A 26,419-nucleotide genomic window follows, 5' to 3' on the forward strand; every position below is an offset into this window, starting at 1 on the left:
CTGGTCCGATTGCCATCTTGGAGTCAGGAAGGAATTTTTTCCTCTCTGCGGCAAATTAGAGGCTTCAGATGGGGTTTTTTGCCTTCCTCTGGATCAACTAGAAGTTAGGCAGGTTATATATAGGCATTATGGTTGAACGTGATGGACGTATGTCTTTTTTCACCCCAACTTACTATGTTACTATGACACAATGGTTACAGCACTCCAGAAATATTCTCTTTGTGCCCATTCATCCATTACATTCTATTTTTTTAACCAAATGGTCAATTTACAAAAATAGAAAACGGCAACTTTTTTTTAGTAACTCAAAAACCAAAAATCTTCTAAATCTGTATGCATTACTAGTATAGACTTAGCTGTGTGAATTGTATCTCTGGGGAATATATTATGGGGTTTATTCAGACTTGCTTACAATCCTGATAATGTAGTTTGATTTGTATTAAAATCTTTGGTTCAACTTGAACAGTTAGAACACGCTCTTCTACAGTTCGTAGGGCAGCAAAAATAAGTAATTCTGTTGCCTTTGGGAGCTGCTGGTCTATCTGGCAGTCCATGTGGTATGGAACAATAAAAAAACAAGATATATCCACTATCCCATGTCAGCTTTATTCCCTAATAAAAAGACTGTCACCAAGCACAATTCCTGCCACTCAGGCCAGTAAAGTATTATCAAGTTGGCAGCAATATTTTGCACAGCGGTGTAACTAGATGGTACTGGGCCCCACAGCAAATTTAGTTTGGGGCCCCTCAGGCTGACCTATTCTACTTATATTGAAAATGCTCTATAACTAGGCCCCTCTGGGCCCCCTGCACACACAGGCCCTGCTTTGTCTATAGCTCTGCCCCTGCACAGCAGCCCCTAATCATAATTCTGTTCAACTGTGGATTCCTTTGTATCCCCTTTGTACTATTCAGTTTGGCCTTATATGGTGAAGGCCACCATGGTTAATCAGTTAAAAATAGTAACTTACAAAAACATTAGTACACAGTGCGCTAAATTCTTCAGCCGTTCTGTTATTCCCACAATGCAGTTCTCTCCCCACAATTTCATCTGCCCGCAGCTGTGTTGGTATTTGTTATACAGACTCAGAGGTTAGTTAGTTACACGTCCAACTATCGCTCCCAGGTCTCCTAAACACAAAATATCCAGTATGTGACTAGGGACGTTTAACTACATGATCCAGCCTGGAAGAGGCACCTCGGGTACAATCAGGGGTACTGAGCTGGGCTAGTGCTAAATATATATGTAACCCCTGAGTACTAGGGAAGTTTGGCAGTAACACTGAGTAAAACTAGTAGAAGAGGATGACTTCCGGCTTTATGCGGCGCACACTCCTGCTTGCCGGGTGTATAGCTCACAGAATTACTGAGACGCGCACACAATCACTGAATTGTTACTTTGTACGAGTCAATAAAGTTTCACGATTAGGGAAAAAAAAACCCCAGTCACGTGGTAAAATGTGGCCCCCAACCCCGGAAGTGCAGTCCCTGTCGCCTCTCAGGTTCCCGTATGAGCACACGTGCTTCCGCTCAGCAGCTAGAGAGCATGGCAGTGCCGACAGCAGAAGATGTGTTGGCCAGAGTTGAGAAGGAGGAGGCGGAAAAGCTAAAGCTTATAACTGTGAATAAAGAGCTAGATGTCGAGTTCGACCTGGGCAATCTGTTGGCCTGTGACCCTAATGCCCCGAGCGTGGTCGCCTTTCGGCAGCAGCAGAAAGATGAGTTCCTGCGAGCCCTGGCGAGAGACAACACGCAGCTGCTCATCAATCGGGTCTGGACGCTGCCCACAGAGAAGCTGCAGGAGTCTATTGTTGCCAAGCTTCCCGAGCCTGCCTCCCGGCTTCCCAGGGAAAAGCCTGTGCCGAAGCCCAGAGCACCCACTCGCTGGGAAGAGTTTGCTAAGCTCAAAGGCATCCAGAAGAAAAAGAAAACCAACCTGGTGTGGGACGAGGTGAACAAGGAGTGGCGAAGGCGCTGGGGCTACAAGAGGGCAAAGGATGATACCAAAGACTGGCTGGCAGAGGTACCAGATACTGCAGATCCCAATGAAGACCAGTTTGCCAAGCGCATAAAAGCTAAGAAGGAGAGGGTGGCCAAAAATGAGCTGAACCGTCTCCGAAATATAGCACGGTCTGAGAAGATGAAGGTTCCTGGTGTGGGTCTGACGCCAACCGACCAGCCCACCAAATCAGAGCTGGGCAAAGCCATGCACGTGGCCAAGGTCTCCACTGCATCTGCCGGCAGGTTCCAGGATAAACTCCCTAAGGAGAAAGAGCCTAGGAACATGGGCAAGAAGAGAAAGTTTCAGCCTCTGATTGGAGACTTCTCTGTTGAGAAAAGCAAGCAGCTAGACATACTGAAAGTCATGGGCAGCAAGAAGCCAGCTCTGGATATGACTAAGGCAGTCAACAAGCAAATGAGAGAGGAGGATGCAGAGGAGGCTGCCAAAAGGAGAAAGGGTGGGAAAAAAGGCAGAGGGGGGAAACAGCAAGGTGGCAAAAAGGGAAAAGGTAAAGGACCAGGCAAAGGAAAGCATCCCAGGGGTAAAGGAATTGGTGGTAAAAGGAAGCACAAATAATTCTGGTACTGCTAGCAAAACCTTACTGACTTGTACGTAATAATTGTATGGTTTCATTAAAGGACCATTGCACACTGAACTGTATGGATCTTCAGAGGTGCTTCTTTTACTGTTGGCCTTCTGTCTGTGCCAGATAATGCTAGTCATTCAAGGAAGCTTTGTGTATTCATCTCTTTCCATATAGTAACAACAAACCTAATGATGTTAAGTTAAATGCTGTTGTATTTTGGATTTCTCAGTCTACGATATTTAAAAGGTTTCTGACTTCCAGGATATAAACTTGCATGGGTTTTGCACCACACTTTTGTTAAAGGGACTTTCAACTCCCTCTCCATCAAAAATAAATACTGAGATATATGACATATATCTAATAAAAGGCATATTTGTGTTACAAGTTACATTAATTGCAATACATGGAGTGTGCAATAAGGGGTACCTATCTTCTTGTTTACAGACTTGAAAATTTAACTACAGTGTAATTCACAAATTTCATTTTGGGCTTTGGTACTAAATCATTTAATGGGGCATTTTAAGGGGCTGTAATACATCAGTTTTGATTGTTGTTACAGCCCCTCCCTCAGGGGGCCAAAGCAGTATATAAGGGCGACATTAGGGCTGACTACTGCCATAAATTAAATGGGTAACTGGGCAGCGCTGTTAACTTTTGAATTGATCTTATAGCAGTGGTTCCCAAACTATGGGAAACTATCCCTTGTCAGGGGATTGGAGTAGTTGCAGGGGAAGCACAGCAGTCCAAAGACCAGTTAGGGCCGAGAATTAATACATCTAAGCTTGAATGTCAATTAAGGTGAGATTTGGGGCAAATATGTAACTGCTGTTCTCTGGAACTATGGCTAATATACCCATCATATACCTATATATATGTTGTATCTTATTTCATAAAATATGGGGGTCCCTGACCTTAAGTTTGACTTCCAAGGTAGGCACTGGCCATTGCCTTTTGGTTACTGGAACAGTTTTTTGTATATCTGTAAATTTACCAGTTAAACATTTCTGATATTGGCCCATGAAGGGCCACAGAATTATGGTGTTGGCAAGTTTATTTTAAATTCTTATTAAGGGAGCCTTTCATAATAACATTTAGGGTGAAGACACACTAAGCTACTAGTAGCAGCTCCTTATTTCATGGCTACTAAACTCCAGAAAATACACATAGAAACAATTATCAGTAATTGATCAGCATTGCCTATTTTAGTAGCCATGACAAAAAGCTGCTAGGAGTAGCTCTATGTGTCTTCACCCTTAGGTTCAGATGTACCAAAATGTCAGATTAGAGCTCACAACTGAAAACTTGCCCACTTTCTAGTCATTCCATTGTTCCAATCCGATAGTGTCTGAAATTTACCAGCAATTAGAAAATAGGCCATCCAATATAAAAGATAATTTAAAGGTAAACCTAAAAGTTTATTAGGGGAGAAACGGTGTTGTTGGATGACATGGTGAAAAATGGTTGTGTTAGCAACACATAGATATATGCAAATAATCAAAATTACAGTCATTGCTGTAGCATAAGGAAATGTAGTAAAATTATTAAAATGTATCATTTCTCTGACAAAGGAAAAGTTCTAAAAAACATAGGAACAGAGGAACTCATTTTAAATTCAGTGCAGAATATTTAAAGTAAAAATTCATTATGTATATTGGGAATGGGTCTATATTTTGTTGTAGCCCTTTAGCTCTGTGTGTGCTTTATTTACATGTACTTTATTAATTACAAGGGTGGGTAAGCAAAATGAGAGTAAAAAAATTCTGCATTATCTTATGTCATCTGGAATTTTTTGCGTGGCTGTATACCATGTGTATAACTTTTGGTAAAGATGCTCTTCTGACCAATTTTGCAATTTAAATGTTTGTTGTTATAACAACTGATAACATAGGAAAAATGCTAGGATGGCCACTCTAAAGTAATTACACATTAGGTTTATATATAAGGGACATCTGAGCACTTACTATATATCTGTGCTGCAAAGTAACCATTACTCTGTGTAGTCTAAAGTCTGTTGCACATACACATACAGACTGCAGCTTTTCCAGTGTTAAAGGGATGGCCATTAAATTATCAGAGCCCGCACTCCAGTTGGGAGAAACAGTTCTGTTACGGCTGTTATGGAGATATTTTCTGGGCAAAATAGTTGTTTCCCCAAACTGAAGTGCAAGTTGTATTAGTCTGTACATTGATAGGGAAAACATTTTCCATGATAGGTGCCATTTAACATGAGTACTGACTATGCCCTACCCTGAGAGGATCACTGCCCTTTACCAACTAGGCCACACCTCCTGCTAACTTGTGTAGGGATTAGAAAACATTGTTTATAATAAGGGCTCTTGGCAGCCACCAAAGGCACTGGCATGTTTGCCAAAACAAAACCCAAGATTAGTATTTTCAACTAGGGGGCTGATTTACTTACCCACGAACGGGTCGAATGGAGTCCGATTGCATTTTTTTCGTAATGATCGGTACTTTGCGATTTTTTCGTATGTTTTGCGATTTTTCCGGATTCTTTACGAATTTTTCGGATCCAATACGATTTTTGCGTAAAAACGCCAGTTTTCCGATCCATTACGAAAGTTGCGTAAAAAGTTGCGCATTTTGCGTAGCATTAAAACTTACGCGAAAAGTTGCGCATTTTTCGCGTAAGTTTTAACGCTACGAAAAATGCGGAACTTTTTACGCAACTTTCGTAATGGATACGAAAAACTCGCGTTTTTACGCAAAAATCGTATTGGTAACGAAAAATTCGTACAGAATCCGAAAAAATCGCAAAACATACGAAAAAGTCGCAAAATGTTCGTTTTCAAGTCGGAACTTTTCCAATTCGGGTCGGATTCGTGGGTTAGTAAATCAGCCCCTAGATGTATGTGTAACACTCTTTATCTCCTTGTGTGACATCAAGCTGAAAAAGGAAAGTAATTATACAATACTATTCCCATTAAACAATTAAAGTGGAAACAATAAGTGCACTTTTAAACCAGACATATAAAATTCTCTTCTAAAAATAATTATCTTAGATGGTGGCTACATAGCTGCTTAGAAAGGAATGTAGTCTGCAACTTGCATTGGCACAATTATGTGGATTTTCAATCTGGTAATTTTAAGGGAATGAAGTTGCAAGTTTATTATGCCCCTTACTGCAGGAAAAAGATATACTATACTATAGAATACATTTCAGTTCAACTGAATAAAAAATGCTTGAGAACATACTAAATATTGCATGGCAGGTTAACTTAGACATAGAACAGAATCAATACATATAGGAAAGTTTATTTTCCTTAAGGACAAAATAATTAAATAGTATTTTTTAAATTAAGGTATGATGCTTTCTAGAAATGAAGCAGAGTTTTCCATTAATTTATGGGTGCATATTTCTACTTGAAGGTTTAAAGTTTTAACCATTCATGATAACAGAAAAATTACAGAATGTCTGCAAATTATTTTTTGCACAAATTAATAATTTAGAACAATAAGATAGGAACAATAAAATAGGATATCAAATTCATTTTTTATTACAGGTTTTATTATTTAATTGCAGAGAGGAATAATCGTGTGTGTGTGTGTGTATTTTTAATTGTATAATGCAATATTGCACTCAGTACTATATGACAAATATGTCAGTATCCAAGATTTGCCAATGCCAACTACTAGACTTGGCAGTGCCAAGCAGTGTATATGTCAGCACTGGCAGTGAGTAGAGGGTTGGTGGCAGATGTGTCAGCTGGCTGCCCCCCCTCTGTTAACCAGAATGAGACTTTTCTCCATCTTTGTACCAAACATAGGCTGCCCCCGCTGCATTTACAGTAGAACCACAAAACATACCTGGATTTCACATTTTTGCAGAATCTACACTTTTTTCTCCCCACCCCCCAGATTCTAGGTTTTTCTTGGAGTTTACACCATTTTGCCACCACCCCGTGGGAAATGTAAAATCAGGGTTCCACTGTATTTGAGACTACATAGCCCCCTCCTTCATGACATCTACAACGAAGTTGCAATTGTTAACTTTTCTTTAGGGCAGTGACACACGGGAAATATAGTCTCCGCGCGACACATCTCCCCGAAATGCCATCCCACCGGCTAGAATGTAAATCGCCAGTGGGATGGCATATCCGGTGCCGCGATTTGCAGATGTTGCCTTGAGAGGAAACTTCCGCGACTTTGGCAAATAACGGCGCCACTTATGCCATTACCCCGTGTATCATAGCCCTTATAAAGATACAATTGTGAAAGCTGTTTTACTCTACCTTAAATATTATCAATCATTAACAAAGACGAACAATAAACAATGTCTAATCTAATCAAATCTTACTTGAAAATTCATCAAGTTGTCCTTGACCTATTAGCATACAATCCTTTTATTCTACTTCAGACATTATCCATGAGTACAAAGCACTGGTTTCATACAAATGTAGTTTAATTAATTATTCCCAGACCAGTGTGCATTGGTTTCTATTTTTCCAAAGGCCCTTGTCATGTTGTACCTGCAGCGTAGGCGACTTTTTGATGAACTTTTAGGCAGCTGCTCATTTCTTCTGCTTCAAAGTAACTGAGGCTGTAGCCGCACACACAGGCTGTGGCAGAGAAAACCCACTTTGCATTTAAGGGTAACTTAAAATCGGCAGATGAGACAATACTGTAAACCTGAAGGCATCAGGGATCTGCTTACCCACAATTATGGTTACAATAATTGCCTATTTAAGAGGGTTCCTGCCGGCCTGGGATTTTATATAGAGTTAATGGGTATTGCATAGTAGGAGCTACAGGTTACAGGGAATCCATAGAAGTCCGCTATCTTCCACATCCCAAGCATTGCTGTAAAATTAATTCAATGCAATGATTCCAGAACGCTCCCCTCACTTTATGTATGATGTGGCCACAATGACTAGGAAATCCTTTCTTAATTGTCCTGGTTATGTGGAGATAAAAAATAACTCCCTGGCTGCTTCCCTTAAGATCTGCAGTAGGGGCACTTGGAAGGATTATAGGGCTTGTTTACATCTGCAGGTAGAGTGGGCAACTTGCACTTTTCCCTTCAGTGCATTGTGTCTAAAACCACTTTTATTAAAGTTGCCTATACACACTTCCGTAGTTGCGCTCAGTGACATTCATTCGTTCCTGCCTTCCTAATTGAGAGCTGTCTATTGACACATGGCACTGTGTGATCCCTGAAGCTACCTTCACCTCCTGGCCAGGCAGTTGTTCCAGGGTTCCCTCAGTGCCCTGTGTCAATAGACACATCACACTTTTGGCTAAAAAATCAGGGGCAGACATCATTCACTCACTGAATATGAGTATATATATATATATATATATATAATATATGAGTGAACATCGAGTATGAATATGAGTATATATATATATATATAATATATGAGTGAACATCGAAATTAGCCAGACAGACTGCAAAAATATTCGGCACAACAGCGTCCAGTTTTTTTCCCGATATTCCCATCTTGAGGTTGGTGATATTGGATTGCCCATTGGGCCAATCGATTGGATCTCATTGACGGGAAATAGGCTGTCAGGACAAGGGCCGCATCCATAAGCCCATGCCCTGACATGATTTTTAAGCCTGTCCAAACAACATCTGCCAAATTTTTGGGCAGATATTGGTTGGGTAGCCTTGTCTCAGGGCCCCATACACAGGCTGATAAACTGCCAGCTTGGTTGGTTAGCAGTTTTATTAGCCTTTGTATGACCACCTTTAATTACCCTAGACCTGCTTATGTCATGTGTTTAATCCCAGCATGCCCTGTTGCTGGTGTCTATGCTGTACATAGTCACAACCCTCTTTGAGCAGTGGAGGGTGGGACTCTCCCAGTCAGTATAAGATCACGTTACTGCCAGGCAGGATTCAACAGCCGGATAAACACAGAGAAAGTACTGCACTCAGGGGCCAGCCCTCCAGAAGGAGCCAAGGGAGCACTGAAACTGGGTCTGTAACGCAGATACTATTTCCTGCACAATCCAATTATGTATCTTAATTTCTCTGTGAAACAAAGTGGAAATGTTAGTACTGAGTTAAACAGTAGCAACGCTTAATAGGAAGGGAGAGAGCACACGGTCTGGAATGTAGCATGGCAAGGACAACTTACTAATGTCAGAGCCTGCTTTATGGAATGCTGTTTCAGTGCAGCAGTGCCAGGGGCAGAGTAAAAGTGATAGACAAATATACACAGGGTAGGGTCAGTGTCCTCAGTCTGTTGTCTCAAATCAGTATTCTGCATGCATTAGAGTTTGGGCTCAGTATTCTATGTGCTATCAATCCGTGGGCATTGGCATTCTGTTGCAGTGGCAGGGAGCTCACCTCTGTGTCTCACCGGGCAAGGAAAACTATTTGTAAGTGTACCATTGGGCACAGCTATTCCAGGCAGCCTTGTGCGTCAGTGCGAAGGGAAAGAGCATGACGCACACGTTTAGACAGACTGATTAATCTCATACAAAGGGATTCTGTATTGATTACACATATGTTAATACACTTATTGATTTATAGTCACAAGATGATTTATTTTCTTTGGCACTGTATAATGTTGGAGTTTAAGGCTGTAATTGTAGCATTTTATCACTTAATTCTACCTTTGTAAACAAGTAAATGGTCCTTTAAAATTACTTGGAGGGTCAGAAGGCCTTGGTGATATATGCTATAAGTAGGTGCTTTAAAGTATATGTATTTAGTGGGAAGATGCTTTATATTGGGCATTATGAAATGTAATGGGTTTATAAGCAGTTGAAAAAAGGCAGTCTAATTGAAATCATAAACAGAACATCTAAAAAAAACATGGTATGCCATGTCAGACTAAAGCTTTATACTTCATCATGCTTTTACTTGTAAGCAATCAGAATGCGTTAGCTCTTCAGTAGCAGCTCTGGAGCTTGATTCTTATTCTTATTCCTTCCTCAAGTCACCAAAGGGTTTATTTATCAATTTTAGAGTGAATTTGAGATTATTTTTCTCATTTCAATAAACTCGCATTTTGAATGCTTGCTTATTTATTAATACGGAAAAATAGAAATACTCAAATACCTCAAATTTGTGAGTTTATAAACTCAAAAAAACTCAAATTAAAAATGAGCTACATGAGCTTACAAAGTTCTACATTCAAGTTTTCTGGGGGGTTTTTTCTTAATAAATACCATACATTCAAGTTTTTGAACCATAATTCAAATGGTGTGAGTTTTGGCTCTAAAAAATAAAATTGTGAAAAAAAATTAAACTCGAACGTTGGTGTAAGCATGGCATTCATTTGGTACCAGTTTGAGAATTATTATAAGCTATAATAGTGCCAGCATATCCGTTAGGAGCAATCTGGTTTATCTAGTGGGCAGTGGGCAGGGTGTGATCCCCCAAATTAAACCCAACAGCAGGTGAAACTAATTCCAACCAAAGTACTAGGACCATAACTATAGACGCAGACTGCGTGATTACTGGGGTACCCTACAGGTACAGGGGGGGCAGTGAAGCAGTGATAAGTAGTTTTAAGATATATGTATGACAAAATATCTTATTTTCAATGGGGAACTCTAAAATGATTTTGCAGTGAGGACCAATAACTTGTAGTTACACTATTTACAAATATGGCTGTGACCAGTGACCAGCTAACCAACCAGGCCCAGCAGGGAGGGGGAGTTAGTCCTAATTGCCATGGGAAAGCTGCCCTAAGTAAGGGCTCTGGCACACGGGGAGATTAGTCGCCCGCGACAAATCTCCCTTGTCACGGGCGACTAATCTCCCCGAACTACCATCCCACCGGCGAAAATGTAAGTCGCCAGTGGGATGACACACGCTGCGCAGGCGATTTCGGCAAATCGCCGAAGTTGCCTCGCGAGGTATATGCTATCTTGATCTCTTATCTAGGGCTGAAGACAATACATACAGTATACGGTATAGCCACCTATATGTAACTTTTTTATTTTCTAGCTCTTAGCTGTGCCAATTATTTTAGACTGCCCACAGAATGGGCACAGATGTGAATGACACTACTAGTAGAATACATAACTAAAAAAGATATATATAAGCAGAGTATCCATATATTGTTTAATGTCATTGTTTTCCTATAGCAGTGTGTGCACAGTGTATAATCAGTTCCCATACAGAGGCGTTTTAGTGCGATGGCTGCAAGACGGGACCAAGTGATCCATTTATTGAGGCAACTGCAGCGAGCATCGTAAGTTATCGTGTAAACTAAGAAGTGTCCTAAATTTATTGTTTGGCACTTTGATACTTTCCCAATGTTGCTAAACAGTGATTCCAGAATTGGGTTGCTGTTTCTAAACATATATGAAGAGTGCAAACTACAGGCACAAATGACTTTGTGGGCCTACACTTTACTCTGTTCTGATGTGCTGTGCCGTTAGTAGACCTACACTTCCACCATGAATATAGCATTGGCTGCTTTATTAATGAAGAGCAGGTTGGGTAAGGTACCTGTGTGTGCCATCTCTTGCCCCTTACCCTTTCCCCTACTTGCTCATAATTCAGAAGCATGAGTTAAGGAGCACTGGCAGGGTCAGGGTGCAAAGAAGCCCTGTTCTTACCTCCTGCCCTATGGCTTTAGCTAAGGATAGGGCTAATGGACGGACAGTTTTTGGGAGGAGTTCCCCTTTAATGCTGCAATATGCTGTGTAACGTCACATATAAAAATACTACAATAGGCATAGCATTATGTCAGAAGGGATATCTTGCATGTGATTCACAACAGAATACTAAGTGCACCATGAATATGCAGTAGCATTTTATTTGGCTTTATTTCATTTCTTCAGAAGCCTTCAGGAGGCTGGGCTTTAATCTTTTATTTCTTCTCATGAAAAATAGCATTTCTGGTAATTAATACTCTCTGGGAATTATTTGTCCCATGGTTGAAGAAAAAGTTCCCATGCCAAATCAAAAGCGGCGAAGTATGGATAGATATAGAACAGCTGAGACAAACTGTGAGATCGTTACCAGTGAAAGAGTTCAGAAGCTTTCAGCATGTTGGGTTCTGCAATACCTGAGGTTTGATGTAGGTGGACTTCTGGATAATCAATATATATGTCCCATGCCCCATAACTATTCCTTACTGACCTCAAAAACAGACCAGGAATGCAGAAGGAAAAGACATGGCATGAAGCTGTCTCATCATCATAAGAGAAGAGGTTGTCTGTTTAGGGAGTTTATTGCCAAGAGATACTTCTTTGTGATCTCTCATTGGTTACCTGCTCATCTGAAAACAAAAAAAACAGAAATCTCAAAACAAAATAATTTCAAACTTGAACGTTCAGGTGAATATCAGCCCTGTAAGTCATTGCCTTTTCTTCTTTGTGTTTTAGATGCAAGTGTCCGGCTCATTCTCACACTTATTCTCAAGGTACTGATTCTTCTTATTTGTCAATAAAATGGAAAATATATGTACAATGCGAAAATGTTTTTCTATGTGTGTATTTAATAGAGTGCCTCGCCTGCCAGTGCAAAGAAGATTGTTTACTTTACATTTGTGTGTTGTTCTATGTCAGGAATCCCCAACCTTTCAAATGTCAGAAGAGTTGGGGAGCAACACAAGCAATAGGATGTTTTGTTTGTCAGTACACATAGGGGCAGATTCATGAAATCACGAATGGGATAAATTCGGATTGGATACAAAAATTTCTGAAGATCGCAAATATCACGAAAATGCTTATGAAAAAATTGTATTAGACACGATAATATCGTATTGGCGATCCAAGAGTCATGAAATTTTCGTACCGAACATTGTAAACAGTGGGAAAACCTTTCCGATTTTTTCGCGCAAGCGTACGAAAAATTCGCGCGGGCATCAAAAAAGTCGCGCAAGCAACGAAAAATTCTGCGACAATACACTCAGAGCGTTCGTGTCTTAGTAAATCTGCCCCATAGTCTTTGTACCTCCAAAACTTGCCTTCAAGCCAAGAATTCAAAAATAAGCACTGGTTGGGGATCACTGCCTATGTAATAAAGCTTCTTACAGAAAATGTTATTTTTCCAGCAGAAACCACACCACTGTAAAGCAGGGTTTAAAAAAAAATACACTATTTAAATAAAAAATCAAAAACAAAGCTATATAAATAATTTGGACCTCCTATCCTTCTATTCCTTCCTTAGCTCCAGTTACTGGGAGAAAAACAGAGTATGCATTTGAGGTAAATATATTTGTAAATAATACACAATAATATCCTGTAAATTAGATCCTTATAAATGGTGCTTATCAATGTCATAAGTTATAATCGGTGCTTAGTGATATAATTTCTGTCACATGACTTACTGAAACTTGTGCATGATCTATCCTTCCACTGGAGGCTGAAAACAAGGACAGTATACATCAATCCATATAATGACATTTCTTCTTCTCTTGTAGATGGCAGTTTCAAACATTAGATATGGAGAAAATGTTACCCAGGAAATTGGCATGGTAAGACCTAAGTGTGGGCTGGTATTTTCCAAGGCAAGACTAATATGTCACAACTAAACTAATTATCCATGGTACAGCCATTATAGTTAAGAAAACATGGTCAAGGCAGGGTTCTCTCCTCTCTTTGAAAGATTTGCTGTGGATGACATTGATGAGGCTGTATGGTTCTCTGTCGTGCAGGACTTGCAGAATCTGGGAGCCAGGAATGTGTGTGTGATGACTGATAGGAACCTTGTGGAGCTCTCCCCTGTGAAGGCTGTATTAAATTCACTAGTAAAGAATAACGTCAGCTTCAAATTGTATGACAGGGTCCGAGTGGAGCCAACCGATAAAAGGTATTCTGTTTTGTATGTTAAAATGGAATCTGTGGATCTCCATCTATTTCTGTTTGATTTGTATTGTATCCTCTAACAGCCAGCAGCTATATTAAAGGGGAACCAAAATTTGTTAGCCCCACACAACTCAGAAACCCCTAATATACCTATCTTCAAAAAGTATGAATAAATACCATTTTATATGTTAAAATCTAGCTGAAAAACAGTTCTTTTCTGCATCATTTGAAATACTTGCAGGGGATGTAACAGCTACATAAGGAACTACATAACCCATGATGCATTGCATGTGATGATACATGCACTGTGATGTTCCTTGTCTTATTGACATGACATGTGCAGGGAATTGTGGGATTTGAAGGATGCAGGCTAAAGGAAGGCTGAGGACAGTCGACTACTGTTATATTTTATTTTAATCTCAAAGTATAAAACAGGGGCCTAGGCTTAGGTAACTATTCTGAGCCATATTATTACATTAAAAATGATGAAAAAGCTGCATATGTTTTAATTGTATATTGCAAAGTTGCTTGAAATTATGTTTACTTTTCAAAAAGCTGAAGTTGTGTTTGGGTGGAGTTCCCCTTTAAAGTGACTATAGCACACTAATGAAGTTCCAGCAGATTTTGACATTTTCCATGTTGTCCTCTCTACAGCTTTATGGATGCTATTGAGTTTGCTAAGAAAGGGCAGTTTGATGCTTATGTTGGTGTTGGAGGAGGTTCTGTAATTGACACATGCAAAGCTGCCAACTTGTACTCTTCTAGCCCTGGGGCTGATTTCCTGGATTATGTCAACCCTCCAATAGGAAAAGGCAAAGCAGTGACCGTGCCACTTAAACCACTCATTGCGGGTAAGGACAGTGTAGCATATCCATAGTGCCACACAGTAGCTCATCATATGGCATACTGAAAAGTAACCTCAGTAAGTTCCATAGTAGCATTGTGGTAAAATCAAAATACTTTTAAACTTGCCATTTGTTTTCTACGCTCTCATTAAAAGAATGACCGTGTTGCTTCAGAAAGTTGGTACCCTGAGACTCCTGAGACTGAACAGGACAGGCACCTGCACCCGCTGAAATTAATGGGATGAGTTAGAAAACTGACCTTTAGAAATGCTTGGCTTCAAACCCCAGCATGATAACCAGAATCAGATTAAAAGTGATTTCCAAGTTAAATTCTGCTAAGAGCATTCATTCTGTTGAACTTTAGAAAATGAAAAATTACTATTTATTGCATGATAATATTTAAAGGAACAGTTACGTATAATGCACAGTTTATATTTAGAGTTCGGCTTTTTCTCCCTTCTAACCAATTAGGAAAAGGCGTGTTTTCACACCTAGACCAGTGTTTCTGAAGTGTTTCATATGGTCCATATGCCATTGAAAGTCTTATTATAGGTATCATGGTTGCCCAGTCCTTGTCAGTTCTTGTAACAGTCTCCTACCCTCAAACCTCCATCAGTTACCTTAAAGGGGTTGTTCACCTTTAGTTGACTAAAGTTAACTTTTAGTATGTTCTAGAATGGCTAATTATAAGCAACTTTTGTGCAATGTTTTGGAGCACAAAAGCCCCTTTGTCAAGCTTGACTTGACAAAGGGGCTTTTTGCTTCGAAAAGTTGCACTTTCGCAGTAAACTTGCAAGGGCTTGCCCTGCTTGTACCTGCTTTGAGTGCCAGTGCTTATTCCTGTGTATAATGAAGGGCATTGGCCTGAAGGCCAGCTTGGAATGAGAGCTCATTAGCTGTCTGGGATATATATCTGTGAGTTCAGGGAATAGATAGTAAAAACATCAATAGGGGGGTCAGGCCTGGGCTGGAATTCAAAATAGTCCCTGGCATTTCAAGTACACAGAGGCCAAACAGCCCCCCTCCAGCCCAATAAATAGTGACTGTCAATGGCATCTTACAGCAGCCCCTCTGGCAATTGCCAGAACCCACAGATTGGCAGTCCAGGCCTGATGGGGGTGGTGACATATAAGAAGCATTATTTAAAGTAAAGAGAAGATCCATATTGCCCACTGAAGCAAATATGCCCAGATTTAAAATAGGTTTGTGATTATAAATAACTTGCTATGCAATAAAAATGCCCAGCATATTTGCTAGGTATTTTATTATAAAGGTATGGAAATAGTAATGGCAATAGGTATGGGTGATGCTTTAATGCTCTGGAGTCTGCATATGAATACAAGTCAATAGTATCAAAGTGATGGAACTGATGAAAAAGAACATTACTATTCTTAACATGTAATGAGAACTTTTCCTGCCAGTCCCAACCACATCTGGAACTGGAAGTGAGACAACAGGAATCGCTATATTCGACTATGAAGAACTAAAAGCTAAAACAGGTGCGTACTATACATTTTTCATTTGTTCCTTTTCATAAAGGTTGATGGACTGATATTCATTTTGAAACTGCTATCTAGTTAATAGGGTCCAAATGATCCCAGAACAGACTCAGAAATACACAGAAGAGGGCCTTAATAAAGAAAAATAATTAAAAAACACAAAATAGGATAATATAACATTAGGGCCCCCAGCTGTTGTTGCAGTTGTATTTCTGTTAAAGGCTGAACATCCTTAGTGTATATGTTTTTAGTTTCTAGAACAAAATCCCAGTGGATTGTAGTTATACAAGCCTTCACAGCCCTTACTGCTTTCAGTAAGCACATGTATATGGGTCTTTCTAAGCTCAGCACCTCAGGCTGGATTAAATAATGAAAATATTTATGAAATAAGTATTTGGTATATAGTCAGACTAAGGGGCCTATTTATTATGCTGTGTAAAACAAAATTATGTAAGCTCTGGTGGAAGAAAAAAAATGCTTAAAAAATAATGGCGCTTTTTACATGGCGAAGCCTGATGATAATGAATTTCAGTGTTACATTTCAGTGTTTTCTATTTTAGGTATTGCATCTAGAGCTATTAAGCCCACTCTAGGTTTGATTGACCCAGTGCACACACTTTCTATGCCTGAAAGAGTAGTTGCAAACAGCGGTTTTGATGTATTGTGGTAAGTATTATCATCATCATCATCATTATATCTCTAGCACTTTACAGCAGAGCTCTGACGCTGAAGGCCTGGGGGCATTAGGAGCAACCAAATAACCAAATGTGGGTACAGGATTTATTGAATGTGGAGGTGTCACTCTTTTTCCCTTTATCATTTTTCTTTCCGATGGATCATGTGCTGGTTATTGTTAATGTAAATGGAGAGAAAAAAATCATTGGGATGTATTTCTTCCAGCCATTCCCTGGAGTCCTACACTGCCCTTCCATATAACATGCGCAGCCCCTGTCCTACCAACCCAATTAACCGCCCAGCTTATCAGGGGAGCAACCCTATTAGCGATGTGTGGGCTAAACACGCCTTGAGGATCGTGGCCAAGTATTTAAAGAGGTAAGCTGACTTTGCCTATCAGCATCTTTTTTTTATTTTTCATGAAAATGTAAAAACTCAAAACAAATACAAAACAAAAACAAATGTAAAAATGCTCAGAGAACTTGAATATTTTCAATTTACATGAATTCAATTTTTTACAAGGTAGGATATGATTAACTGTGAATGAATTCATTAGCAAAAATGAACAGTAGGTGGAACTATTGCTGCAAATGTTTTATATTAGTGGTTTCAAAACTGATACTAAATTAAAGGAGACATAAATAAGTAAAAATGGAAAATTCCCGGTATTACAAATGTGTATGTAATATAAAATGTATTTTTTTAGCTGTAGCTGTAATAATCATGAAAATATTTATGAAATGAGTATTTGGTGTATAGTACGTATTTAGGGGCCTATTTATTATTCTGTGTAAAACGAAATTCACCAGAAAAGCATTGTTAAAGGAGACATATCCTATAAAAAATTATGTACCAGGGAATTATACTCCTCTAGATATAGAAGGAATGTGCTTAAAAATGTTGTGTTTCAGGCTGATTTATTGAGAAATTCCACAAGAACCCCACTAGTCCCGCCCATCTGTTCCACTTCCTGCTGGCTGAATTCTCTGGATGAGCTGGGGAGCCGGCGGCCCTCCGTACCCTGCACTGTAGGATAGGAACCAATCAGCAGCTAGGCTGACCTGATAGGGAACTGAAGCCGGTCTTTGCTTGTGTGACTGCAGAGCTGTGATTGGCTCTCCCCCTCCTACTGTGCTTCTGGCAGGGACCGTTAGGACACACCCACTCTTCATTTCACACTGGACGGAGAAGTGATAGGATCTATAGGGAGCTCCAATAAAGGGGCCATTGTTACAGATAGGATTAATGTTTCAGCCCAAAGGGAAACCAGCACTGTATGTTATTCATAATTGCCTACAAAATTAGTGTTTTTCCCATTAATCCAATATGTCTCCTTTAATTGGTTTGTCTGAGCTTTCAGAAGGAGCCACTAGTGCTATTCTGATACCTACTGGGAGCTGCTATCTTGCTCCCTTCCCATTGTTCTGCTGATCGGCTGCTGGGAGGGAGATATCACTCCAACTTGCAGCTCAGCAGTAAAGTGTGACTGAAGTTTATCAGAGCACAGGTCACATGGCTGTAGCACCCTGGGAAATGAATAATATGGCTAGCCCCATGTGAAATTTCAAAATTAAATATAAAAGAATCTGCTTGCTCTTTTGAAAACACACATTTCAATGCAGGATTCTGCTAGAGAAGTTCTATTAACTGATGCTTTGAAAAAACATGTTTTCCCATGACAGAATCTTACCATACTGGAATATATATACTGTATATCAGTAAATATTGCCATTTTATATCCTTTCCCTTGAGCCACCATTTAGTGATGGGCTGTGTGCTCCCTCAGAGATCAGCTGACAGGAAATAATGCAGCTCTAACTGTAACAGGAAGTAGTGTGGGGGTAAAGGACAGAATTCTGTCCATTCATTGGCTGATGAGGCCTAGAATGTATGTGCCTGGCTTGTTTGTGTGCACCATGAATCATATGATCCCTGGAGGCAGCCCTTAATTCTTAAAGGGCACCTATCACCCTAAATTTGTTTCCCCCACCAGAGTCTGTGGGCTAATAGCTGCCACAACATAGCTGCCCGACCCGGGGCCTCGCTCCCACTGCAGGCAGCCTAACACTGTAAGGGGCTTTGTTTTTTTAAAAAGACAATTGTTTCCCCCAGCTGGCGTGCAGGCTCTATTAGCCCAGACCTCTGGTGGGGGAAGCAATTTTAGGGTGATAGATGTCCTTTAAAATAGCTGTTTTAAAGGGCACCTATTTAGGATTACCCAATAGCACATACTACTAAAAAAGGTTTATTTACATGAAGCAGGGTTTTACACATGAGGTGGTTTATGTGATATATTTTATAGAGACCTACATTGTGGGAGAGTATAGTTTTCCTTTAAAAAAGCAGAGCCCTCTAAGCAGTTTTACATTTATTTGTCCTGAGGGTACATTTATTTGTCCTGAGGGTACATTTATTTGTTCTGAGGGTACATTTATTTAGATAACAGAGGCCTTGCTGCAGGGATTAGAGTTAGGTACCTTTTTGCTCAAGGTAGAATCTTTATACAGTGATCTCCTTCATATGATCCCTGATTCTTGTGGTTGGATAAAGTCCTTTTGCTGGGGGTAAACCTGTTGTTTGTTGGTGGAGTGTGGGGTTGTTTTTTTTCCCCACCACTGAGCAGGGTTCTTAGTTACATTTATCAGTGGGCCTAAACTTCTCTGTACCTAATTATAGCTGGCAAATTATATTACAATTATGCATTCATAATGGACTGTGATACAATAATCAGTCCTGGGTTAGACATATCCTGAGAATCTCAGGGAGGACCACCAGTCAGACATTACCACTTGACTATGATCATCTGATGCCACTATATATATATATATATCATTTGATCCACAGAGCTGTAAGAAATCCTGATGACCGCGAAGCTCGGTTCGCCATGCACTTGGCAAGTTCATTTGCAGGAGTAGGCTTTGGAAATGCAGGGGTACACCTTTGGTAAGTTCCTTACACTGGCAATTCTCTATTGTCTGTAAGTGTGGAAGTGCTATTGTGAGGAATAGTTCGCCATTGCATTTACTTTTAAATTTAATATTGTGGCCAGCCAAAATAATACAGTTCTGCTATTTGCAGCCACGGAATGTCGTACCCTATTGCAGGGCACGTGAAGACCTACAGAGCAAAAGATTACGAAGTGGATCATCCATTAGTGGTAATTTTATGTCATTGTTCAGTTAGGATGTGTGTAGGTGCAGTAAGGGTGTTTGTAGGCACAGTTAGGATGTATTTAGGTACAGTTAACGTCTGTGTAAGCAGCGCCGGATTTAAAGTCGCGGCGCCCCGGGGCCGCCCTCCATTCGCCCCACCCCTCCCGAGCGCATGCACAAACGCGCGAACATCTCTTCTTTTCCTTCCCCCCCCGCGCCGCCAGCTCCATACGGAGCTGTGGGGAGAAATCCCTGGGCCTGTGTGTAAGCACAGTTAGGGCGTGTGTGGGTACAGAAGTCAGGGTACATTTATCATGCTGTGTAAAAAGTGAAGTGAAGCATCACCGGTGATGTTGCCCAGGGCAACCAATCAGCAATTAGATTTCAACAGTTAGAGAACCAAAGCAAAGCATCTGATTGGCTGCTATGAGCAACATCACCAGTAATGTTTCACTCCACTTTTTACACAACATGATAAATATACCCCTTATGGCAGTGATCCCCAACCAGTGGTTCGTGAGCAACATGTTGCCCCCCAACCCCTTGAATGTTGCTCCCAGGGGCCTCAAAGTAGGTGCTCATTTTTGAATTTCTGTTTGGGACCATGTGTACTCCCAAACAGAGCCTTCTGTAGGCTGCCAGTCCACATAAGGGCTACCAAATAGGCAATTATAGCTCTTATTTGCACCCCAAGAACCTTTTCCATGCTTGTGTTGCTCCCCAACACTTTTTACTTTTGAGTGTGACTCACGGGTATAAAAGGTTGGGGTGTGTGTAGGTACAGTTAGGGTCTGTGTAAGCACAGTTAGGGTGTGTGGGTACAGTTGGGGTGTGTGTAGGTACAGTTAGGGTCTGTGTAAGCACAGTTAGGGTGTGTGGGTACAGTTGGGGTGTGTGTAGGTACAGTTAGGGTCTGTGTAAGCACAGTTAGGGTGTGTGGGTACAGTTGGGGTGTGTGTAGGTACAGTTAGGGTCTGTGTAAGCACAGTTAGGATGTGTGGGTACAGTTGGGGTGTGTATAGGTACAGTTAGGGTCTGTGTAAGCACAGTTAGGGGGTGTGGGTACAGTTGGGGTGTGTGTAGGTACAGTTAGGGTCTGTGTAAGCACAGTTATGGTGTGTGGGTACAGTTAGAGTGTGTGTAGGTACAGTTAGGGTCTGTGTAAGCACAGTTAGGGTGTGTGGGTACAGTTGGGGTGTGTGTAGGTACAGTTAGGGTCTGTGTAAGCACAGTTAGGGTGTGTGGGTACAGTTAGAGTGTGTGTAAGCACAGTTAGGGTTTAAGTAGCTCTGAGCCCATTTTGCAGGGCCTCCTACTGAATACACCAAAAAGTAGTTTTAGCTGATGATGCAGAGTTCTAATGTTACCATTCATAACAATCTATTTGCCGTTAACATTTTATTTTTGTTTTTATGCAGCCCCATGGCCTTTCTGTTGTTCTCACATCTCCTGCAGTATTTTCATTCACAGCATTAATGTGTCCTGAGCGACATCTGGAGGCAGCAGAAATACTGGGTAGGATTTCCTCCTCATTTTTCTCTTCCTAATTGGTTTGTAGTCAGTTTGTATTGAATTTTTTCCTGGACTGTTGGAACCTGTTGTAATATATTTTGTGTTCACATGCAGCCAATAAGGAAGGAAGTACTAAGTAAGGAAGGATAAATAGTCAATTTTTAGATCACAGAGTTTAGATCTTAATATATAATCTCCCCGCAATGCCATCCCACCGGCTAGAATGTAAGTCGCCGGTGGGATGGCATATGCAATGCCCTGATTTGCCGAAGTCGCTGAAGTTGCCTTGAGAGGAAACTTCAGGCTTATTCCCCCGTTTGTCACTGCCCTAAATGACTTGGATTTCTTACTGTCTCTAACCCCAGCAGCCAAAAAACTATTGCTCTGTGAGGCTACAATATATTGTTATTGTTACTTTTTATTACTTATCTTTCTGTCTGGCCTCTCTTATTCATCTTTCATTCACACCTCTGCAACCATATAACTGCTGAATCCCAAAATTAGATAGCTGCTAAACAAAAACCTAAATAAGTCAAAAACCACAAAAGTGAAGACCAATTGCACATTTTTACTGTCTACATTACACTAAAAGTTAATACAAAGGTGAACTTTCCTGTTAACAACTTTCCCAGTGTATATATTGACTGGATGGCTCCCATTTGGGCATGTTTTTCGTTATGGACGGCAGGGTTTTCAGTTGTGTGACTAGAATTAATTGTTGAGTAATTATTTATCTTTGCCTTTCTTATAGCAGTTATTCCAAAATGTGCTCATAATGTTACATTAAATCTGTAAATGTGAGTCTTCATCCTAATTTTTTATATGAAAGGTCCACACTGTATAATGTCTATGATATCAGCTTTAAAAAATACAATTAGTAAAAAAGGCATAGTTAATTATTTGAAAGTTAAATGCAGCCAATACCCTTCTTGCGTATAACTATGGCTGTAGAATGCACTGAGAAAAATATGTTTGAACACTAGGTGTCCCCAAATACTTACAATTGGTGCAACAGCCTAAATGCCAGTAACGTATTTCCTTGCCAGCAAATTATCTTGTATCTATATTTTAAATATATCTTTTGAATAGTTATACAAGCCACGTTAATGACAGAATAAGTCTTCTGCTGTTACCATAGCCTTTTATCCACCTTTATAGGGAATAAAACCCTTGGCACTAATGTAGAATGAGTATGGGGTAATGAATATTTATAAATTCAAGCAGTTTTGAGGTCAAATTAAATCCAGAACAAGCTTTCTCCTCATTTCTGGAGCCCACAGTCAAAGCTTTGTTTCTTCACATAGGAGCTGACATCCGGACTGCCAAAATCAAAGAGGCCGGGCTTATCTTGGCAGACACCTTACGGAAATTTCTGTACGACCTGAATGTTGATGATGGTTTGGCAGCTGTAGGATATACTACTGAGGATATACCAGCCCTGGTGAAAGGAACTTTGCCCCAGGTATTATGAAGATGATAGTTGACCTGGCACTTTCATGTATGTCCCTGATCTATTGAATAAGCAATGGGGAGCACAGCAAGCTTTATTAACTCTTTAACTTACTGAGGTTTCTAGGCTGTTCTCTGGCAAAAGTCAAAGTGGAAGCTAGCAGCCCCTGCCCTGGACAAGCAAATAAAACAAGTAAAGGAAAAGGGGCTTCTACTAATTTATTAATGTTTTATAGTACAGGTACGGCATCTATTATCCAGAATGCTTGCAACCTGGGGTTTCTGGATAAGGGGGTCTTTCCAATATTTGAATCTCCAAATTATGGAAAGCTCAATTACCATCTAATACAAGGTTGAATGCTTGGGATCTGGGGTTTTCCAGATAAGGGGTCTTTAAACAGTAATTAAACCCAATAGGCTTGTTTTGCCTCCAATAAGGATTCATTATATCTTAGATGGGATCAAGTACAAGGTACTGTTTTATTATTACAGAGAAAAAGGCAATCATTTTTAAAAATGTGAATTATTTGATTAAAATGGAGTCTATTGGAGATGGCCTTTCCGTAATTCTGAACTTTCTGGATAATGGATTTCCGGATAAGGGGTCCACTACCTGTACTACTTTATTATTAAATTTTTTAGAATTAATTACTTAAAATTGACAAAATTGACTATATATGAATATATGGATATGGGATATAATTCATAACTTTTTGGATAACATTTTTCTAATAAGAGATCCCATACCTGTGCTGATATTTGTATGCAGGACAGTACTGAGAAATTTGCTTCTGGTTCAACAGATCTTATAATTCAGTGCTGTCCAACTTCTACGGTGCCGAGGGCTGGAATTTCTCTAGCATACATGGTGGAGGGCCGCTAATGGAAGCCAGTTTTGACCACTCCCCTTTTTGAAACCACACCTATTTTATCACAATGGTGGTAGCACAGCAAAATCCCAAATGATTGGTCCTTACTGTGGGGATATCAACCATCATTCATATGTGAAAGAATTATGTCATATTAAGATATACCCTTAAATTCCATATGCCTCCTCCTCCCCTGTGGATAGCATAGCAACCCCCAGTACATAATTACACACCTTAGGGACCATTTAATGGCTATTTCCAACTGCTAACAAACTCCCACAACAAACCCCTGCCAGGTTCACCTCCCACAAGCAGCATAGGGCAAGCAGAGTATGACACACATAGGCAGCACTCTGCCTGTCCTATGCTGTCTGTGTGTGCCATACTCTGCCTGCCCTACCCTGCCTGTGTGTGCCATACTCTGCCTTCCCTATGCTGCCTCTGTGTGCCATACTCTGCCTGCCCTACCCTGCCTGTGTGTGCCATACTCTGCCTGCCCTACCCTGACTGTGTGTGCCATACTCTGCCTTCCCTATGCTGCCTCTGTGTGCCATACTCTGCCTGCCCTACCCTGCCTGTGTGTGCCATACTCTGCCTGCCCTATGCTGCCTCTGTGTGCCATACTCTGCCTGCCCTACCCTGCCTGTGTGTGCCATACTCTGCCTGCCCTATGCTGCCTCTGTGTGCCATACTCTGCCTGCCCTACCCTGCCTGTGTGTGCCATACTCTGCCTTCCCTATGCTGCCTCTGTGTGCCATACTCTGCCTGCCCTACCCTTCCTGTGTGTGCCATACCCTCCCTGACCTATGCTGCCTGTGTGTGCCTACTCTACCTGCCCTATGCTAGCTGTATGTGCAATACTCTGCCTACAGTACCTATGTCTGAGGTGTGAAGAAGTGAACAATGGGAGTGATTACAGTCTGAGCCTGAGGTGTGAACACTGCAGGGGGTGAACAATGCAGGTATTAAAAGGTGTGAAAAACACAGGGGATTACATATTTAAACAATACAGAGGGATTACAGCCTGAATCTGAGGTGAGAACCATGCAGGGGGGGCAGTTAATCTCAGTACTGATACCATTTAATGCTTACTCAAAGGTAAGCCATCAAAGCAGCCAGACAGGTGGGGGCCACACAGAGGGAGGTCGCGGGCCGCATGTGGCCCGCGGGCCGCCAGTTGGACAGCACAACCATGTTTAAGGCCAAAGGGCTGAACAGGTTGTCTGGGTGTGATTTGGCCACATACATGAATTCCACTGGCTCTCCAACCAGGTTATTCTCAAGGGATGTGAGAGGGGAAGACCCCTGCCACCTTTTGGATGACCCTCATTCATATTAGCATAAGGAATGGGCAGATCAGGTTTTCTGTCCAGACAGACTAAAATCCAGGGGGATTGCACCATCTGGTTAGAATGCTTCCCAAGGGGCACTTGTGCGGAGCAATGGACAAAAAATCCATTGAAAATCTGCAGGATTACCTGATCTTATCATGATCTGTATGTGAAAGTTTCACTCTCACATACATGCAGATAAACGAAAGAAACACCCTAAAAATTTTATTGCATATTAAATGTTAAAGTCATATATTAGTCATTTCTATCATGTGTGGGTAAATATGCCCTGAAAATAAAAATATCTGTTCTTCTCTTCAAAAAACAAATATTTGAATTTAAAAACAGTTGCTAAATTGTTAATAAACAGACTAGGTAAATATTTAAGGCAGATTCTTATCCAGTTTCCCATTCTGATATAGCTTGGGTGGGATTAAAAATAAACATCACAAGTTCATGAAGGGCCCTATTATATACAGTAGCCTATATATTATATTCCCAGTATCAACCTCCTCCTCGGGCACAGTACATGCCCTCTGTAGGTGATATTTTATAGGAAGATTTACAACGGACTAATATATACTGTAAATCTTCAGTAAAACACATAGGACTTGTATAGGTAGATGTATAAAGCTGCACTTCTGAGAATGTGTTTAATTTTGTATATTGGGACTATGTGTTAATTGTTTAGTTAACCAAGGGAAAGTGCAGATAAAATCTGGATATTTTCTCTCTATCGTAGGAGCGAGTAACAAAGCTGTCTCCTCGAGCGCATTCAGAAGAGGAACTTGCCGGGTTATTTGAGGCCTCGATGAAACTCTATTGATGCAGATTGGTGGTTGATCTGCATAAATCCATGAGGGAACATGCAAGTGATTGGTATTGTTATCTCTAATAAAGCTGGGGTCTTGTACACGTGTCTTTTTTATATTTTGGGGGGGTTCTTTGCAATCTCTTCACCTTATTTGGGTTTCACAAGTGATAAAAAGCAACATTCAGCCCCACTGAATAACTTGTAAATTTTAATTATTTATAAAATGAAAGGACATGCAAAATGAGAATGAGGGTACCAAGCCAATAAAAACACTTTACCAGTTGCGGCTTTACAGGGCCAAACCCTTCTAGTGCTCAGTGCCCAAATTGATCAATATTCTTAGAAACATTTAATGCATACCTTTCTGGGCCTAATGTACAAATTGTATTTTCCTTTTAAAGCTGAGGATTTTGAAGTTTTTATGCTCAAGTCTGCCCTACTCACCCCTATTTACTCCAGCCCACAATAATATTACACATACACATTGCAGAACTGCAATAAAACATCAACCCCTCTGCCATCCACTGTTTTGGGTTTTAATAGCCGCCATTTCCCCCAGGTGTCCATGGATGTCTTAACCATACACTAACCTTCCCAGTACAAAAGATTGAACTTGATTTTTTCTGCCCCACCTCCTATATAAGGATACCTTATCCCAGCACTGGAACATAGCCTTAATCCACTACTGTTTAGGGTCTTCCTAAAGCCACAGACATTGGTGTTCTTTGGGCCCTTATTTTTCATTAGGCTCTTTCCTCTGTTCTTTGGTTTCTGAACTTTATGCCCCTGTGAAATTCCTGGCTTTTAGTAGCCTGCTGGTGGCCCCTGTGACAACATGAATACTTTTCAGGTGATCTCTCCTTAAAATATGGTAGAATGTGTTTTTAGCCAAGAGTCAACTGCTACTGGTATTTGCACTTTCAGCCAATTCTCATAGGGATAAATGGA

The 26,419-nt window shown here is 40.6% G+C and overlaps 2 protein-coding genes across 4 annotated transcripts; both read left to right on the plus strand.

Annotated features, from left to right (window-relative positions):
- Positions 1–1,529: 1,529 nt before the first annotated feature.
- Positions 1,530–2,958, plus strand: rrs1 (ribosome biogenesis regulator 1 homolog). Its single transcript, NM_001102840.1, is given in 2 exon segments — positions 1,530–1,996; positions 2,205–2,958. A coding segment is annotated over 1 exon segment (372 nt). The 5' UTR covers positions 1,530–1,996; positions 2,205–2,206; the 3' UTR covers positions 2,579–2,958.
- Positions 2,959–8,421: 5,463 nt separating this feature from the next.
- On the plus strand, positions 8,422–25,570 carry adhfe1 (alcohol dehydrogenase, iron containing 1). 3 transcript variants are annotated; one of them, XM_012964466.3, is made up of 15 exons: positions 8,422–8,529; positions 10,656–10,759; positions 11,901–11,938; positions 12,688–12,725; positions 12,941–12,994; positions 13,175–13,329; positions 13,980–14,176; positions 15,592–15,669; positions 16,230–16,335; positions 16,570–16,722; positions 19,189–19,287; positions 19,423–19,501; positions 20,915–21,011; positions 22,313–22,470; positions 25,400–25,570. In XM_012964466.3, the coding sequence occupies exons 2-15, from the start codon at positions 10,704–10,706 to the stop codon at positions 25,481–25,483; spliced, it is 1,392 nt and encodes a 463-aa protein (XP_012819920.2). In that variant the 5' UTR covers positions 8,422–8,529; positions 10,656–10,703; the 3' UTR covers positions 25,484–25,570.
- The last annotated feature ends 849 nt before the right edge of the window (positions 25,571–26,419 follow it).

The sequence above is a fragment of the Xenopus tropicalis genome, chromosome 6, assembly GCF_000004195.4.
Source record: "Xenopus tropicalis strain Nigerian chromosome 6, UCB_Xtro_10.0, whole genome shotgun sequence".
Classification (NCBI taxonomy): domain Eukaryota; kingdom Metazoa; phylum Chordata; class Amphibia; order Anura; family Pipidae; genus Xenopus; species Xenopus tropicalis.

What these genes read in the sequence shown, in the direction of transcription:
- adhfe1 (XM_012964466.3), top strand. Translation starts at nt 10,704, where the DNA reads ATGGCTGCAAGACGGGACCAAGTGATCCATTTATTGAGGCAACTGCAG. An exon ending in AGGCAACTGCAGCGAGCATC is followed by an intron (nt 10,760 to 11,900) that starts GTAAGTTATCGT and finishes TTTGTGTTTTAG; the next exon opens with ATGCAAGTGTCCGGCTCATT. An exon ending in GGAGGCAGCAGAAATACTGG is followed by an intron (nt 21,012 to 22,312) that starts GTAGGATTTCCT and finishes TTCTTCACATAG; the next exon opens with GAGCTGACATCCGGACTGCC.